Source organism: Falco biarmicus, chromosome 12, assembly GCF_023638135.1.
Source record: "Falco biarmicus isolate bFalBia1 chromosome 12, bFalBia1.pri, whole genome shotgun sequence".
NCBI classification, from domain to species: Eukaryota; Metazoa; Chordata; class Aves; order Falconiformes; family Falconidae; genus Falco; species Falco biarmicus.
In genome coordinates this window covers 11,342,835-11,362,574 of record NC_079299.1, presented here as the reverse complement: position 1 = coordinate 11,362,574, position 19,740 = coordinate 11,342,835, and the positions used below count along the sequence as shown (strand labels likewise).

At 39.4% G+C, this 19,740-nt stretch overlaps 1 protein-coding gene across 9 annotated transcripts in view; it reads left to right on the top strand.

The window, feature by feature from the left end:
• RPS6KC1 (ribosomal protein S6 kinase C1) overlaps window positions 1-19,740 on the top strand; it is a 91,283-nt gene that overhangs the window by 32,548 nt on the left and 38,995 nt on the right. For all 9 annotated transcript variants that reach the window (XR_008824875.1, XR_008824874.1, XR_008824876.1 and 6 more), the window contains 2 exons: window positions 8,037-8,155; window positions 15,802-15,894. Coding sequence is in view for 6 of the 9 variants with exons in the window: in XM_056356975.1 (XP_056212950.1) it covers window positions 8,037-8,155; window positions 15,802-15,894 (212 nt within the window). In the remaining 3 variants the exon portion in view is untranslated. The remainder of the gene's footprint in view (window positions 1-8,036; window positions 8,156-15,801; window positions 15,895-19,740) is intronic.

The window sequence follows — 19,740 nt, the reverse complement described above, 5'->3', positions numbered from 1 at the left end:
TCCTCTTTCCCTCTTTTCCTTTCCCGTATCTTAAAATAGCCTCTCTATCTTCAGAGCTGTGTAGAAGGACTAGTATAGGTTTGATCTCTACAAGGTCTGTCGCTGGCTTTTCTGTTTCAGAGATTTTAGTGATTGCTCATGGAAAGATACCATTTCCCATAGTATTATATATAAAAGCACATATGAAATATATTAGTACTTAGATATGATACTATTAGATCATCAGGATGAATCTCATTACTGTTTTTTCGTGTCTTTTTTTTTTTTTCTTCTTTCTGTAATACTTTATGCTTCAAACTGCAGTAACTTGCTCTTACTTGAAGAGGTAGGTGCTTGTGTGTCTGCATTCCCTCTGCTCTGAAACAGGGAATGTTTGTGGTTACTAATTCTAATTTGGACTTGTCCTTTTATGTGAGAAAGAAGAGTGTAGAGAACTTGGAAAATCTTTTCCTCGTTTCTGTGGTGGTGGCCTGTGTAACTTCTTTCCATGCTCTGACTGTCAGTGGCTCTCCTCCTGGGGTGCTTGCATTGGAGGACTTGCTGTCACCATTTTGTTTCCTTATCTGTGCTAGGATGCCAGCACTTGTCCTTCTGTCATGCAGCACTCACAAGGTTGGTTTTTTTTTTTTTTTTTGCATGTGTAGTTTTACAGGGAAGTGTTTAAGAGTATTTCTCATACTGTGAATTCTTACTTTGGTTAAATATCTTGCAGTTGAAGACTATGAGCTTTAGCAGATGGATGGGAAGTTCAGCTTTTCCTCCCAAAAATGGTACGTGCTGTGTGACCATTCATTTTTTTTTTTTTTTTTTTTGCCAGATAGTCACACCAGCACATGACAAGTTGCCCCCCACCTTGTGGATTTAACATGGGAATTTCTCTATAAACAGATGTTTGTTGATTAGAATTTCTGGAAAGTTATGTTTCATATTATCTTGAGTGTTACTCGCTCCTGCTTTACTGGTCACTCAAACACATTTCACCCACAGCATTCTTAATCTATGTAATCTTAACTTTGGCACATATGCCAACATTTGTTTTTTCCAGAGAGGCATTTACCTGGACATTTACACCACTGATGTGTAACCTTATGTTTTCTACAGGATGCAGAATTGGTAACTTCATAGGCAGTGTAGATTTGTGTTTTGAGCAACCTGCAGTGAAGATTACGTATAAAATGTTGACATAATAGTTATGAGCACGCTGGGAAGCTGGAAGAAGATTTCTTATGTGTTCACTCACTGTCACACATTTGTGCTTCAGCATGAGAGGTTTAACTTTTAAGTGGCTTTTCTTCTTGGTTGCTAGATAAATGTGGTGCATTTAATAAATGTTGACTTTCTCAAAACGCTAAGGAAAAAAGATCATTTCAAACTGTTTTACCATAATGGGCTTCATGTTGGTCTTATTTTTTAATATTTACAGGTGTTTTTTTTTTCAGCTGCAGAATTTGGCCATCACCTCAAAAGAACTAATCATTATATATAGCATACTGGAGACGATGAGCTAGCTGGTTTATATCACAATTCCAAACTGCCACCTGCTGCTAGAATCTATAGTGTCTTTCCTTGATGCTGAAGTGTCCCTCTACCACAGCACCTGCCACATTTCACTTAAGTAATTGTTTGAAAATTAAAGGTTACCCACTCTCCTGTGAAAGTTGGTAGAGACTCATTCCAAAATCAGCAGCTCTCCCCCTTCCTGAAATAAATTTTGGGGTTATAAAACTGTGTCCAAAGTGGTCACAAATGTGTGCTGGATTATGAGCCGCATTGTCACTTATGGTGTGCCTGAGCTTTTGTTTGGCTAATATGGACAAAGGAGTCTGCTTCACATGATGTAAGAAGTGTTTGCCCTAAGAAGAACAGAGGTCCTCTTGAACCAATTAGGCAAAAATAACAGCTGGGCTACCCACTAATAAGGAAGGTGCTGCTAAACCTCTTTTCATTGTGAGAAGAAATAAATCTTTTAAGGCTTACTCCCTTGCATTTTTATAGAGAGCAATTCTTTGAAAAATTCAGCAATCCAGCTGGGTGATATGTGCAGGAAGACTGTGAAGAAGATAAAGAAACTTTTAAAAATAAAAAAGGTATTATAGCTGTTAGATTTGGCAATTATAAATGTTTCATTGAAGATTTCAGTATTTAGAGAAAGTTTTACTGTTTAAATTGTTAAGAACATGGAGTTTGGGGTTAGCACAACAGGCAGTCTCCCACAAGTTCCTTGTAGCCTGTTCTGCAAGAGGACATTCCTTCCTGGAGCAAATCTCTTCTGATATCATCTTTAAATAAAGGCAGCCCACATATATTTTTAGTAAGTTTGAGAGAAAAGCAGGAAGATTTAGAATATGGAGGTTACAGAGGATTGGGACAGGTGATGCTAACTTTTTAGCCTTACCTTTTCTGTGGAAATATCCACATACTGGTTAAGCAGCTAGTTAGGTTGGGAGTGTACTAATGCTGTCCTGACAGATTGGCTCTTCCTGAGGAAAATCTCTAATGCCCAGGAGGGGATGATTTGGAGGTGGTCAGACACAAAGGAGGGAAGGAAGGAATGTCTAGAATTCCTAGGTGGGTGCTATATACTGTGATTCACTGAATGTGGGATGTTGTATATGTTAGTGGCAAATGGTGACTACAGCTATTTTTGTTACCATCCAGTGAGGTAAATGCATCAAGATAATAGTTAAGGACCAGAGCAAGTTTGACAGCTCTTCTGTACATCTGAGATGTGTTTTGTTAGTAGTACTCCAGATTGTTTGAGGGAAAAGGACAGATTTTTTTTTTCCCCATGGTCCTTACTGCCCAGATTTTTTTTGTTTGGGTTTATTGGATATGGCCCCCTTTCACAGCTTTTTGCTATTAATATCTGAACATAAATAATTTTTGTATATGATAGAATTACAGAAGATTGGGTGCCTGAATAAACAGTTAACTGAACTGAACGCTTGCCACTTCAACAGAGTTAGCTAACCTCTCAAAGGTATATGTACTTTTCTGAGGTGCTGTGAGGTGTGAGTAGGAGACTTGAGTAGAAGACAAAAACATTGCTAGTTTCCCAGATGCTACTGCTACGTACATACTACGTGGAAATACTGCTTCTCTGCATTTTTCATTCAAATCACTGGACTATGGGAAAACAAGCAGGCAAGTCACAAGATGAGCTCAGTGGCACAATTATTTTGATATTTGTGGTTTTCCTCTATCAAACTCTCAAGATCATTTGAATGTTGTTAGGAACGTCTGTTTTGGTAAATATATTGTAGCTGAGCTGTCCTTAGAAATAAAAATTAAAGAACAAATTTTAAATTATTGGCTGCTGTCCTAATATCCTGGCTACTGTTACTTTGGTCAGTGGGTGGCCTGGTCAGCCTTTCCAAAGCCAATTTTCATTTTAAGATATTTTTATTTCTTTGAAATAGGCAAAGCCTTTGGAAAAATGAGGGAGCAGCCTGCTTGTGCTTGTGTAGATGAAGGCTTATACGTGCGACAGAGTAGCTGTAGAGTTTTTATATTCTGTTTGCAGTAATAGTAAACAGAGCATCTAAAATAACCACTTGCACATTGCAACAAACACATCATCATTTGCTTAAAAAGAGTTATAATTACAGTTGACGAAGCATGGACACCATAAAAAATGCATTAGTTTGGCTTGACACATTAATTACCTGTTTTTGCAGATGTTTTTATATATTGTTGTGTGAACAGTTTACAAAATAATTACAGGAAAGTCATATGGAAAATAAACTAAGTGGGTGGTTTCTTGCCTTAATATTTTCATTCATGTGAATCTGTGTGAGGCACAGCTGCTCTGTAGCAAATGCAGAGAGAGAAACGGGGAATCTTGAGGGGTTTCATTCTAAGGTCTCTATGATCAGCCTGGCTACACTTTTATATCTTGCTTTAGCAGTGTAGTTTTTAAACGTGTAAAATGACATTGCTGATTTAATCCCAGTGATCAGGAGTTGGGAGAAGCTTTGATCCTGATCAGATGAAACGTAAATCTTCTAGTATCTAGGAAAATAAATGAAAAATCAATATTATTTTAAGCAGGATGATCTTTTATGAGCAGTTGTAAAGATTCATCAAAGGCTTTGACACAGTTTAAACATTTCCTGTTTGCTGCCATTTAAAGAAAAATGCCTTTCAAGTTTAAATTGTAATTAAAGAGAGATACCTCTTTCGATTATTGTGGGCTAACCACAGAATGGAAATAGGAGCTCAATATGCTCACACAGTGTTTAAATCAAAAGTTCTTAACTAGGAATAAATTAGTTGATTCTTTTGAGAGTACACTTTTTGCATAACTAAACCCACTATTCCGTAGCAAAATGTAATATTGCATTTAAAAAACATATGCTTAAAGTCTGCATCACAGCTTTAACATCTGTCAAATACGAGGATTTGTTCTAGTACTGTGTTTTAGTGATTTATTTGGTTTTAAGTGAAGAGTTCTATGACCTGAAATTTGACATAAATGCTAAAGATTATTTTTAGTTTAATGGGGTCTTTATTATTACTCATCACCCGGTGTTTAAGGCTTTTTAAGTAACATTTATTTATTTATTTTAAAAATGAATATCCTGCATTTCTTTACAGATTTTTGTGAGATATTGGATGTTTAAATGGGAATTTATGTTGGAATGTAGCTTTTTACCTTTTCTTGGTTAAACTAATGTGAAGAATATCCTATTTCCATAAATCTAATTCTCAAACATACAACTATTGAAGTATTCAGAGACTTAAACCATTAGTGATCTTATTAACAAATAAGATGCAAGAACTTGTTGAGTGAATGTTTTGTGACTCCACACCCTCTTTTATGGCTGAAGATTGTAATGAGTGAACATTTTGCAAATGTTATTTAACAGATTACTCACGAAGGAAAAGTAGAAGGAAAACTGAAATTAAGGTCTTGTGAAAGTAGGGAGAACAAAGACAGCTCTAAGGGGACTTCCTAGCTTGTTTGTGTTAATTACTGTAAAATTACTGAAGCATTGAAAAAAAGGCAATAAACATCCAAACTAAATACATATAACTAACAATTAAGCAGTAAGCTTGACTTTTATGACAGCCTTAGACAGTAACCTAGCAGTTTTCTACCTGTCTGCTTGAAGAAAATGCTGTGGCTGAAGAGTTTATTGTTGCTGTGCAGATGACTTGTTTTCCCTGAGTGCCACTTCGTGTGTCCAAGTGAATGTGGGCAATACCAGTGGTTCGGCACAAGAAAGTTATATGGAGCTGCAAGATTAAGTGGAGAGATGAAAGCAAGAATATTAGTCATGTTTTAAGAAATTGCAGCACACACTTATAAAATACTGTGTATCTATTCAGTTCTGGTAAAGCCAAATCCAAGTTCAAACAATTGAATGTTGTTATTTTTTTTAATCCTAGATGGGAGTAAGACTGACAGTCTCATCTAGGGGAATTTCACGAGGAGAGTCCTGCTAAGTGGAGGATGATGTTAGAGGTGCTGGACCTGGTACAGTCCCCTCTGTCTTTAAAATGAGAGAAATAACTGTGAAATTGGTACATATCCATAATATTGTGTATTGAAAGTACACTGAATTTCTGACTGTCCAGCTTCTTCCCAGACCAAATATAGTCAAAGCTTTTTGCAGAGCAGGGCTCTGTGTGTCTGTCCAAGGAGGTGACAATCACTTTTCCTTCCTACTGTGAGGTGGATAATAAGATTTATAGTAGATCACTTAGAGCAGAGCTTGGGGTAGATTGCAGATCTCTTCTATTTACTCTTGGTGGAGTCTGTGTGGTGGTTCTGTGCGTTTAGGTAGTTTTGGAGTCATGATATGAAAGGAAGGGTGAGTCTTTATTTTATAACAGGGTCAAAATGCCATGGTCTGCTACTAGTCAACGTAAAGTGGAAAGAGCCTCTGCTTTATTCACGCTGTGATTCTAAGGATTGTTTAAAGCAAGAGCAGCGATTCATTTTCTCTTGTGTGGGGCGGGAGGAAAACAGCGGCTCTGAGAGCCTACAGCAGAGCTCTCTGAAGAGACCTTGTACTTCGTGTTTTTCATTGTTCTCTGCCATCTAGAAGGTGCTCTGGGAAAACTGAACAGTCGGACAACCGCTCCTTCTTTATTAAGCAGCTGGTTTTAAAGATAGCCAGATCTGGCTGACTGAAGGATCAGAGCAATTCCTCCTTCCCTGAGCTGCTGGAGAGATGTGGCTGCAGCTTACTGCTTCTTTGGGTCCTACCAGCAGTGAAGCTGAGTGCAAATTTCTGAGGGGGGCTTGCATATGTGCACACATACCCTGTACAGACATCAGATTGACACAGGCAGATGGATATTGCCTTTACAGACACCTGCGTAACCACGGGCAGCAGGAACAGCCCAGACTCTTTCAAACTATTTGCTGGTCAGGAAAAGACCTGCTCTTCAGGTGTCTCTGGTAGCTGGCCCCGAGGTCCATAGTCCAGCTCTCGGACGCTTTGTCTGACTTGCCTGCTTATCTTGCTTGAAACTTGTTGGCACACCTTATGCACAGAGAATAATGAGCACACTAATGCAGGAAACAGTAAGGAACAGATTTTCATAAGAAGGTAAGACCAATAGTGGTGGTCAGGTACAGGGCTCAGTCAGACAAGCATATTGACCAGCAGTCTGCTTATACACAATCAACCCATGAAATTCCTACCTCTGTTTTCTCATGCTTGTGCCACTCCTCCACCTTGACCCCTCCATTTCCTCACTGTTAATCCTGCCTTTAAACATCGCACAATGTCTTACACATTGCCACAATCCCCACCTGAAAGCCTCCCACAATGTTTTACGTGCAAGCATTTACACAGTAAGTTCTCCCTCAGACATCCCATAATAAGTTTGCTCTTTTTTTATGAGGCTCATTCTTGATAACACACAATAATCCTGTTTTTTTCTTTTTCCTTTATCAGTTACCAAGTTTCTAGTTGAACTTCTTCAAGGTTACACTCAGAGGTTCCTTTCATGATCCATTGATCAGTGTCTTATGAGTTCTAGTCTTCGTTAATTGTCTCTGTTATCTGCTGTTGCTTAGGGTTTGTGTATTTGCATGTTTAATTTATTACCTTTCCTGTTCTTTGCGTTGTCTTTCATGTGGAATACCTGTCAGGCAGATCTCCTTGCAGTTCCTTGCCCTGTTTGAGCATTGATTTGTGAGAGGTGCTGGCTTGCACCTGTTGGTGCATGAAGCCTGTCACAGCCAAGGCTGTTTCTGCAAGTCTTGGATGGTCTAAGTTAGGGCTGGAAGAGCCTGTCAGGGTCGCATGAAGTCTTTCCTATTGTTCATGCCTTTTCTGGGACAGTTGTCTCTGACTGTCTTTGCTTGGCAGCTGGGTGTTGTCATCACGAATTAAGACTATTATAACAATATACTGTTCATGATGTCAATGCCTAAATGCAAACTGTAAGCTTTAGAGTGAATACGGAATTTGTGTGGTGTCGTGGGATTCTAACCTCTTGCAAGAGTTTGGGTAGTCTAATCATAACATGCATGGTTCGGCTATCTGGGAAGTGAGGTGGTTGGTGCAAATGCTGCTTCCTTTCTTCATGTGTAGCATCGGAAAGCTGTGAGCAAGAGTCTTGTTGTCTCTCATGTTGCCTTCTGGCTATTAATAGCATTTCTGGCTTTTCTTTATGCTTAGGAAAGCCCATATGAGAAACATAAGGTGAAAAAAACAAATTTCTTTATTGTTTTGTTGTAAATGTCTTAGTGTGCCTTCCCTGAGGTTTTTTTGAGTATAATGTTTAGGTCAGTGGCTTGTTTCAGTTCTTACTTATGTTACCATAGGAACATATACCAGATCACAGAAACATGAGGAAAGACTTTTTATTTACCTTAGTCTGTAGCAAAGCTTAAATTGTTATTTTTGTCAAACTCTGAGATCATAGTACTTGCTTTTTATAAGATGTATATCTGTAGGTTTGATTATGAATAACCCAAAGGAAATCAAAAAGGTAGAATCAAAGCAGTCATGTGCTTTGATTACTTAGTACCCCTCTCTCTATAGAAAAAATAACTTTTCTTTTTCTCCATTGAGGTGAATCAAGTCCAACTCGTCGAGAAGCAGTGAAAAGGAAGACTGCAGAATACCTTATGCGTGCTGAAAAAATTTCCAGTCTCTACCATAAATCGTCTGAAGATGCATCCGTTTCTATGGTAGGCTTTTATTTCTTTCTTTTTTTTTGAACCAGAACTTGGTATAATTAAATTGTCCTGTCTTTTAGCAAAGCATATTCAGGCTTGTGGTTCAAAAGCTGTCTAGAATTTCTCTTTCAGGAGGCCTGAGGAGTATTTTGATGTTATGTTTCTGTTAAGTTGCCATTCTTTTCTGATTCTTGTTGGTTGCATTTCGTAGCATTGTGAAGAGTGCTTGATTTAATACAGGCCTGTTTTTTCACATGCTTTCCTTCTACTCACAGTTGCCAATGTAAACATTTTTAATCATGCTAAAGAATTTAAAGGTAAAGCAAAAAACCACACTAGAACATAATGTTTCTTTTGACTTTCCCATGAGAAAATTGCTCATTCCTGTTGGGAGTGTGAAGGCTGTTGGTTTCTTTAGCCTAGCACATAATATTGTATCAGAAGTGAATCAAGCACATGGCAGGGAGATGACATGAATTTCCCACTAAATAACTACTTAATTGAGCAAATGTTCTTCCTCATCCCTTCAAATGTCTCTCTTGGATATGCTTTAGCGATTAGCTGCTTCTTGATTTTTGAGGCGTTCCTTTAGTAATTCCCACCTTCCTAAGCAGAAACACCCTTATCTGTACTTAGACAAAAGACAAACAAAGCTTGTTCCAAGTTACCTTCAATAAATTTCTGCTTTGCCCTTCCCCAAACAGGTTCCTTCGGGACTTACCTGTTCTTACTTTAGACTTTTACGGCAGTCATGCTAAACTGTGCAATTGTTGATGACCCTGTTGTGGTAAATATAAAAGTTACCAACTTCCTGTCTCTCTGCATTTATATCAAGTGAGGACAAAAGGGGCAGAAGATTATTGCTTCTTTTTTTGCACAGATCTAAAAATGTTTTAAGGAGAGCACTACTTTAAAAATGGGATGTCTTATAAAATATGATTGCCTAAGAAGTAAATTAAAAAAGCAAACCCACTGATTTTGAAGAGCAGCTTTTTTTATGTTGAGACCCTAGAAGTATGATTTTGAGGATGTTCCAAATGGGATATATTTTGTGAGATCTGGAGTCTTGCTGCTGCTATGAATTGTACTTTGAACAATTTAGTATTTTGGACTGATATGAACTCCTACTAGGTAGTCTTTCTTTGGGTCAAACACCCCTGAAAATGGGGAAGAATCTATATTGAATGGAAATCTCAGTATGTTTGGAAACCACAGAACAAGGAAAAAAACCCGTGAACAACCTATTTTTGCCTTTTTTATACGTTTAAAAACTAATTGTGGTTGGGAAGGAGGAAGAAATAGGTTGCATTTTTGAATGTGAACTTGAGAGGTAAAGTATTTCCTCTTTTATGCTGTACTGAATAAGGTACATGCCTTCTTTGCAGATCCAGAGGAAAGCAGGATTAATTGGGAGAAGGCAAGGAAAAAAAAAAAGATGAGAACAGAAAACCGTTCTCCTTCTGTGTTGAAACTCAACATTGAGAGGTTAGGGCAAATCTGACTTTGCACAATCAAAATGTTGCACTTGGCTTATTGTCCTTCTTACAAAAAGCATTTCCACAATTTGGCTTTTTTTTACCTAAGCCTGTATGTGTATTTTAATATCCTTTATTTGCTGCTCTTCATAATGCATACATTTGACTTTTGTCTTAGAGCTTTGGAATTTGCTGGCATCAAGGGCACATGGTGCTGATGGGTCATGATGGTTGTGGTGAGGAACAGCTTGTCCCCAAGTTGACAGCCAAAAGTTAATTGGGAGAAGGACTTATCTCCCAAAGTTATTGTAAGGGTAGTGGTAGGAACCGCCAAGAATTGGCATGTTCTGTGCTCTAGTTTAACGTCTTAGGGAAAGTGAGTAATGTGACTCTTCCTGAATGCTGGGTGCTGATCAGACATGAATTCTTGCACTTTAGTTACTGCTTATCCTTTTTACTGCCCAAGATATTTTATGTTGGAGTTTGCATGAATTATTCCATCCCATGCAGACACTGATAAGTGCACTGAAATGACCTGCATCTATATACAGTGTGGGTCTTGGCAGACACTAGTGGAAACATGCAGATATTTTATGTCCTTCTCCTAAAGGAATTATGTCTCTAGTGTACAAGGTTAGTGTGTATTCCTCCTTTCACCATCACTTCACACCAGCTTGATGATTCTTTAACTGCTATTTACATGCCATTGGTCATGCGGGGGCAAGACTAGTATGTTACCACCAGCACCTGCTACTGCTGTAGGTCATGCTGACTGATACCATCTCTTGTTCATATGTTGGTGCTTGGACATGATATATATACAAATATTTAAATAATGCTGTACAATACCTTCTTTGTCCACATGGATCTGTAAAGATGTCTCTCATCAACTCTTGTGCTGGAGGGACACTGAAGTCTTTGAGAAGAACCACCGCACAGAAGCATAGCTAAGTGCTGCTATACCTGGTAGCCCAGCAGTTTGAACCACACAACTGAAATTGGCTGGAAAATGATGGACGAATGCCATACTCTAGCAGTACCTGTGCCTATACTGTGATTAGTGGAGTGTGGTTTTGTTGTGGGAAGCATGGTACATTGTGGAGAACTTCATGGGCAGTAGTGGTGCTGAAACTGCACCTCGGAGAAAGGTCTGACTAGTAAGCAAGCATGGACATTGAAGGCAAAGTGTTCTTGTTCGTGACCTGATGTTACAAGGCAGAATTGCTTTGTCACCCCTGTCTGGTGTAGATAGCTTTGTGTTTCCTATTGTGGCCTTACAACGAACAATCACAGTAAGCATCAAAACTAGGCTCACCTGTCCTTGTTAAACATGACATTTTACTTCTTTCTCATCCACCAGGACAGTGAAGCAAGGGAAGAGGTAAGCTCAGAAGTGCAGGTTCAGTTACTGTCCTGTACCCCTCAGCCCTTCATATCTCCCAAAGGCTCGGGTGCCAGCCACATGCTGAGCCACATGCATCTGTCTCAAAAGGCTACATCTGCTAAATGCACCCTAAGCCACCCCTATGCCATCTGAACACCATGCGAAGGTAAAGCGTGGTGGCTTTTCTCGCAGAAAGAAGTTGAGCTATTCTTCCATGGCTCAAAATACCAGGCCCTTGCCTTTCTGAAGACCAGATTTCCCTAGTGACAAAGGCTTGGCATTTCAGAACTGCAAAGAAAAATTATCTTTGATGCCATGGAAACTAAACAAAGAACAATAGTAGTTTGTTACTTTTCCTTCGTCAACAAAAAGCCAACAGCGTAGCTCTCAAGGATAGCATCCTTAGCAACAACCCTGCTGCTGGCAAGTCTTAAGTGGTGAAGAGAGGAGCACAAGAGGAGACATTTGCAGAACCTTGGCACTGTTAAAAAAAGGTGTAGAGGGCTTAAGAAGGGATAGAAGATTTCTTAAGGCTGAAAAGAAGCATAGGGAACTGACCATGAACTGGGAACTCACTTGACGGGAGCTTGTAAACATTGAGAAAAGCCTTGCTGTGACGCATAGGAATAGGAGATGTGGAGACAGCTTCTGGAGGTTGTAAACAGGCATGTAGACCTTCTAGAAAAACAAGCTGCAGTAAACGCTGTCCTCTTCTTTCTCTGGCACAGCACAACAGCCTCAAGGGCCTTCTTGATGGCAAACACTCAAGAGTGCTGTGTAACGGCAGCAGCAGGCCATTTTACAGATTCCAAGCTGTATTTTCTTCTCTGCCCCTTGAATAAGCAGCAGCTCTGGGGAGCCACCTCCAAGCCTGAGTGGGAGCTGCAGCAACAGCCTTTGAATCACACTGGATTGACTGTCAGAAAGCTGCAGTCCTACTTAGCTGTCAGCTGTGAGGCCAGCACAGCTACAGGTACAGGCTGTGGGTCCATTTTAACTTTTTTGGTATTTTTATAATGCATGTGTTTTCCACTCTTTGAAATAGTTTTTGATTCTATTTATGCCCATTTTTTTATACTCAGAATTGTTTTTTGCACCATTGTAAAAGCTGTTGTCTTTTAAAATGTCAATTATTTTTGATTTTCAAAGCAATTTAGTAACACGAGGTACATGCAAGCCTGATGCCCAAGCAGGAGAAGCAGACTTCATTCTTCGTGCTTTTCATAAGATATCTTTCTTCCTAAAATTCTCATTAAATGTGCATGAAAATTACATTGAAGTATAAAGAAAATACGTTGCTGTACTTCTGTGAGATATAAATTTAACATAAAATAAGAAATTCAGTGTCAGGGCTTCCAAGATCACATCCAAGGTGTGTCCCAGCTTCAGGGAGGATACACTCCCCAGCTGGTGATCACTGGGGGCCTTTTGAAGCACGCCATAGCTCTGGCTAGTTCAGATGCATGCAGAGATGCAACCTGCTTTTCTGCTGGTGCAGTGTGAGGAAGAGGCCAGCATGTTTTGCCAGACCAGGAGATGCTGGAAGGCATCTCCTTGCAGCAGTTGAGGGTTTGGCCATGCCATAGGTGGATAGTTACTGAATGTATGGGACACAGACCTCTGAATGGTGAGGGGAGATTGCATTTTGATGTGCAGCTCTGCACTGGTGTTTGTGAAAGTGCTCTTTTTTGAGCACCTGACGTTCTGTGGTCACCGCTGTCAAAGGCGTCAGTGTCAGCAGTAAAATAATTCTCCATCAAATGGCGTTTGTGTCACTGGGCTAGGGTTAGTGCGCTTGCCTTAAATGAGGTTAGCATGAGAGCCTTTTCTTCCTGCTTGGCTGGTGGCGTACTTCTCTTTCTCCCCCTGCTCTTATAACTGCTGGCAGTGATGCCAAAGCTGAGGCAAGGGCTATTGCTGTGTTTCATTGGGTAGCTTGCAAAAACTAGAGCCTTCTGAAGGTAAGTGGTGGCCACAAGCTGCTGAGTCTTTGCAGAGGCCAGCATCACAGTCAACTTCATCCTTTTCTACTTGGAATCAGCACATGCTAGCCAAAAGGTGAAGGTGTGAAAGCAACTGGTGATGCCAATCCTAAGTCAGGTAACTCCAGCTGTGCAGCTCATAGTCTGGAAATAGTTTCAAAACATACAGGGCCTAGCCACAGGGGAGAAGATCCTGGGATATTTGGACAGGCTGCTGAAGGCCTTCTGCAGGCAGAGTAGCCTGCCACTTTCTTTAGGATTTAAATGCCTTATTTCTAAAGGCAAATGAAGCTTTTGATTTTTTTGTTACCCTCCTTCCTGTATTTTTTTTCTTCCTCTATTTTGATGAGAGCGCTGGGTTTTAGTTATTTTTCTTATTGCTGGCTAGATGCTGAGCTTGGATTTTTTGCTCTATTCAGAGGAGCAGGCAGCTTCATAGAGTGCTTAATTGCTATAGTTGTGGGAATTGGGTATTTAGAGTTTGCTTCCGGCTTGCTTCATGACAGAATATGATGCCTTCCCATCACTGGGCTCTACTATTAGACTTTGCAACAGTGAAACCAAAGTACTGTAAAGAGCCCAAAATAACCTGAAATCGATAAAAATGGAGAAGCTACTGGGAGTTGTGGAGATGTGGATGTGAATGTAAAATGTTTGAAGGTAAGAAGTGACTGCAGAATACATGTATGAAAAACAGTGTGTGTGCATAATATTACTGTGCCACCATTGATGGTATTTTAGAGAAGGACCAAAAACGTGTATGGTGGGGTTTTTGGCTCTTCAGACATGATGGGTACATAAATGTGATTCTATAGCATTATTATACAACTATTAACTTCTGTGGAGATGTATTAACTTAATTCACGGCTGAAATGTTATGCATAAGAGAAAATTTCAAAAGCTTGATTATTGAGGAACAGTTATAAAACCTAATAGCATGCAGATAGAAGTGGAAATTTTTATAGTAGTCTAGAGGATTTGGAAATACTCAGTTACGTTAAATGTATTACTCAGAAGCTTTTGAAATCTTGTCACGAATAAACTGTGTTAGCAAAACTGTTTCAAAGAAAATATTTTGTTATTGTAGAAGAATTGCACACTTCCAAAATACAACCCAACAAAACTCCTTCAGCCTTCCAACAGCTTGCTAGAACGTGGAACCTAAATTAGACTTGGAGAAAAAAGTTCATGTTGAGGTTTTTTTAGCTCTTCATGCCAAAACCTTTAGTGATTTGTAGAATCAGGTCTGTTTTCTCTTAACTGCTGTTGGTACTCTTCCTTAGCAGCACTTACATGACAAAACAATTATAAGACCCAGACAAATAATTGAAGATATATATAATGAACTCTTAAATGTTGAGCTCAGTAGGTGAACACAAAAGAAAAGCACACTTTCCTCCATGCTTTCTGAACATATTTTTATGACCCTTTCTTTTGAATTTTGCAGACTGTGCTTAAATAAGTGTTCATTTTTGGGAAAGAATTGGAAAGGACAGAAGGTGGTTGGCTGGCAACATGAAAGGGAACCAGTTTTGGGGAGAGCTTCAAGGAGGTGCTCTGGCTTTTGAGGACAGCATATTAAGGATGCTGGAGGGGAAACACTAGGGGGGAAGCAAACTGAATTACCTAGTTCAGGATCTTCAGGTTTTTTTGGGAGTTGCTGATCATAAAGGAAAATTTCTTGATTTTCCCTGATACTTAAACATTTCATCCACAGCATAATTGCTTACCAGCAGTTTTCTTTTGTGAGACATTTCTTAAATATTGCCTCAGGATGCTGGCAAATTAGACAAACAGCTTTTGCCTCTTAGAAGCCTAAAAATTAAGGAGTTTCATCTTCCTCTTCCTTGGTCTTTGTGCAGTAGAAGTGTCCTTGGGGACACTAGATTATGCTTAAAAGGAATTTGGCATTCAACAACTCTGCAAATGAAGTTACCTTATTTGTGAGGAAGAGATCCAGGTCTGTGGTTCTAGTAGAAGCTGTGTGTTGAATTTTTGGAGGAAGATCTAATGAATTCTCTCAGTTGGCAACTAGAAAATTCTTGACATGTTTGTTAATGTGCCAGAGGTATATGTGATGCTTAAGAGGTTGATCTTTGTCCCAGAAGACTTCCAGTAGAAATGTTGTTCTCTCCTCTGACATGCAAGCTTTGAGCTTGCCCTGAGAAACTACAAAACACAGCACGGACAAAAATCTATGTGTAAACTACTTGACGAGTTAGCGCCTGCCAGTTCTCTTGCTACGGTGTTAACTTCTAGATTAATGATACATAGCTAGCTACCTTTTTCTAAGGCAGTTTTAAGAATTGTTTCTGTTGTGCACCTTGTTATTAAAATGCTTTCATAAAGCTCAGCAGAGAGCAAGAGAACCCTGTTTATAGTTCTGTATTTTATGTTCTTCAGACTTAAAAAGCCTCTAATTTGCTTTCTCCTCCTCAGTGCTCTCTGAATTATTTTGTATCCAGAATACCTGTAAGGCTTTGATTATTGTGATGGGGTCAGAATTGAGTAATTGATTGCCAGGTTCCATTAAGCATAAAAAATACAAAAGTTCATTATTTTTTCTTTAAAAAATTTTTGTTTTCAATGTTATCTCAATTTTTATTTACTTGCAAGTTGTTGGTGTCATCTGTCCATCCCCCACCCCCCCCCCACTCCCCCCTCCACCTAAGGACAAACAGAAAACTTCTCCTTTCATCTTCACTCTCTCTGATTTATGATAAATTTAGTTTCCTTCGGCCTGGCATTTGCTTCAGCAGGCAGTCTTCCTTCAAGTACCACCCTGATTGATGTATAATCTTTGATATCTTCCATTAGCCTCCAGGATCACTAAGTTCAAGGCCCTCTTGGAACCTAAGGAGCCCCGCCGAGGAACTGAAGGCCTTCAGAGTCCTTGGGGTGATTGACAAGGTAATTCTTCAGTGTCTCTTCAAGAATTCAGTCATAAATCGACTGCATGCTGACATTTTGTCTTTGAAGCTGTGGATCTTAAGGATATGAAACAAAAGGGGAAAATGACTCAAATGCATCTGCACTTTAAAATAACAAAAGTAGAAGAAAAAAGGCTTTTATCTAAGCAATTCATGTAAGGTCATGCAAAATATATTTGAGCTAAAGGATAAGGTACATGTTTGGTGGTATTCAATAGGATGAGGCCTGTTTTTCAAAAATGAAGCCATGGTTACAATACTGGGGTAAGGACGAGTTGTTGTGTTTTCAGTTGAATAATCTAGTGGATACTTGAAATGTGGAAGGGTAGAAATTCCTGCTTTTGAATTGTCACTTGAAATGGGAGCTGGGGACAAACAGGACTGTTCTCCTTCCCTGAGAATTTGGAATTGAAATTCCCTGCCCTGAGACAGCGATTCAGCAGTGAAGCCAAGCTTATTTTTGACTTGTGCAAATAATGTCTTCCAAAATCCCAGGGTAATATCGCTCTGTAAACAGTAAAGGACCATACAGATTTTTTGCAAGCCTAATTAAGAGACCAGAAGAACTGCTGCATTGTTTTGATAATGCTGATTAGTTATCACATTACCAAATACTTTTAAGATGATGTATTATTCAGCAGTGTGGCAGTGGCTAATGCAGACTGTAAAGGCTCATTTCCTTTTTGCCCTGCCAATTCCCATGTGCCTTTTGATAGTTCCTTGTATAGTCCCTGGTTTGTGCATAATGTACTGAATGCATGGTCAATTTATGCATTTGTAACGTGCATCAGAAAACCTGTAGCTTGTCTCTTAAGGTCTGTGTTTTTAGGTTTCTTTTTCTTGTTGGACTGAACCTAGCTATGGGACTGATTTTTGTTTTTCTTTGCCTGTTTTGTTGTAATTATGTGCATAAGTTGGTAACTTCTCCTCAGAGAGCTATATACATTAGGTATTATGGTTGTTTTTATAGCACACAAGGTTTTCTCAGCTCTGACTTCATATTCATTCTGTCTTCTTTCCTTAGTTGTCAGTACAGAATTTAGCCTGTGTTCTACTCTATATAAGTATCAGAGAGACAGGATGGAAAGAGGACCTATCTCTTGGATTATTAGACTAACTGAATTAGTAGCCACTAAACAGATGCGGTAGGCATGGACTTTGTGAATTAGTCTGACAACGTGAGGCTGCAGAAGTGTTGGAAATGAGCCAAGAAAGACTTTTTCAGTGGTTTTGTTCTTGTATGAGAATAATGAACAGTGACTGGAGAAGATGCTTGATCAGAATAAAGCTTTTGGAGTCCTTGGTGTTATCAGATCTTCTCAATCTCTCTGAGCACAGCTATAGTAAGTGCCCCAGGTGTGAGCTGAATGTGTTCAGATCTTTGAGGCAGAGTTGGGAAGAATCAGGGTTCTGGTGGTGACAATACAAGATCTTAGTGTTAGAAACGTGCACGAGGAGTAACAGGTCCATGTATACAGCTGGTATGCTCATGTATAAATAATCATAGGGGTCAGAGTTAATGTTTAATTATTGTATGAAAAAGGGAGCACTATTCTTTCAGGTATCTTTGTACTCTATGTACCTGCTTCCATATTCTCCTTATTACAAACTTAATCTTATTCTGGGTATGCTGCCTTTTTTTCCATGTATTTTTAAGTGCTTATGAAGTTGTGAGGCAAATGAAAAGCTGCTTTAAGCCCAAATGTTCAGAGCATGTTTTATTTGGTTTTATAATGCATACACAAAATGCATGTGAATATGAAGCAAAAGTGTGCATGTCTCTGTGTGCTGGAGATGATGCCTCTGCCTTTGGTTTAAAGCACCATCTCCCTCCCTTCCTCACAATCACTGTTCCTTGCCTCCGTCTCTCCTTGCATGTGCCTTAAAGCTCACATCTTAGAGAAATCCAAATAGATGTGTAAGTATCCTTGCTGGAGTCAAGCAGATGATGTAGTGTGTTTGTTCTTGAACTTGAAAATAGATTCTGGTTTTCAGGGCCAGCATTGAAGATGCTTTTGGGCACAAGTCTGTAACTGACTCAGCATCACGCAGAGTTTTGCCTGAAATTAGTGTTCTATGCTAACCTGCTTCGGTTGCAGCACGAAGTGGGTGTGTGGATAGTAACGAGCCACTGACATTTTAACTGCTGTCTTGTCTAATCCTGTGCAAGGCTGGCTTAAACACACTGACTTAAAAATGATGGTGTTTGGTTTGCACACTTGTTCTCCCACTGCTGCTGGAAACCTGGAGTGGTGTCTTGCCTGCGCCAGTGCTGCCTCGAGGGAGCCAGCTGTTAACCTGCACTCCACCAGCTGCTGAAAGGTTCAGTGCCTTCCCTTAGAGTAATATTGGTCTTTGTTCTTCTTTTGAAGCCTCTTGAAGTATTTTGAATTGGCTTCATTTTCACAGACAAAATGCTTGTTGCTACCTGAAACTCTGAGTTTTCAAACTATTTTAGGCAGAATGATTAGACGTTTAATTTTAGCCTAGTTTCTTCCCAATGTGCCATCTTTCCCTGTCTGCCTTTCCACCTTCCTTGAACACCTGAATAAATTTTGCTGTGTTGACCCTTTTCTGCTGAATCTAGAGTTAGAGAACTTAGCATTATTGAACTCCTTAAATTTTTGTGAAAATTCACAGAATGACTGTAAATGTGCCTCACCTCCCATCCTTCTGCTTCTGCTCTCGTGTAAAGGCTGAGGTATAAATGTGATGATTTTAATAGACCCAAGAGGACCTACATTTTGCTTGAGGAAACTGTATTTTTGAATTCTGCTGCTGCTCTGCTTGCTGACTTCATGGTGTCAAAGGTTAACTAGGTGGTGTTTGCAGGTATTTTATGTGTTTATTATGGGAAGAGTCTACCTGTGAGTAGGTTTCTGAAAATCGAGGTTTAATCTAATTATAAAGGTGGCTTTTTTCCTGCAGATGTGGACCCTGAGGTGCTACTGATTGGGCAGCAAAGCTCTTGTTAATGTTACCAGAGGTACCGCATTTAAAACAGGCTAATATCTAAGTATTCTAGCTACTGTTACCACAACTGAGAATGATCAATTATTTTATCAGTTCGTATACCTTAAAGTAGAAAACTTCTTTTTGGAATAGCAAAGATTTTTGCTTTCAAAATTTGCCTAATTAAAAATCAAGGTTGCAGATTCTGTGCTGAGTTTCTGCCCTAGGCAAATCTTTCCTTTGAAGCTACAACTGGCCCCTAAAGAAACGACTTTGTTATGGTGCTGCTGGATACCTTCACAATGCTGTTTCAAACCCAATTTCTTATTCTTCAGAACCCTCTGTTATTTAGATTCATTCAATTTAAAGATTCATCTTGAAAGGAGAGTGCATTAAGTAATAACTGTGCCTCTGTAACCAATGACTGTCTTTTATGTCTTTTCTATCCCCTCCCCTGGACCCCCATCAAGCCACATTGTCTGTATTGGCACAGGTATGACTGTGATCAGTTCTTCTGCAGATGTCTGTACCTTTGAGCTTGTTGTTCAATACACTGTTTGTTAAGCTGTGTTGTACAATCTGAAACCTTATAAAGTAAAATACTGTCATCAGGGCCTTGCTAAAATTATTCTGGGAGTTTCTGAAGAGGGTTCTAGAGGAAGGTGACTTCTCTGTAGAAATGGAAGCCATTCTGTTGATCTTGAGTACAGGTTATTTTTTGTGGCTGTTGTGCAATTGTGAGAAGTCGTAACCCGGATGGTAGTACATTTTGATGAATTGACCTTAGAAATATGCAGAAGTACCAAATCAATATTACTCATTATTTAGAAAGTGTGCTTACTCCTTGTTTGCTTGATAAGTGAAGGTGCCAAAA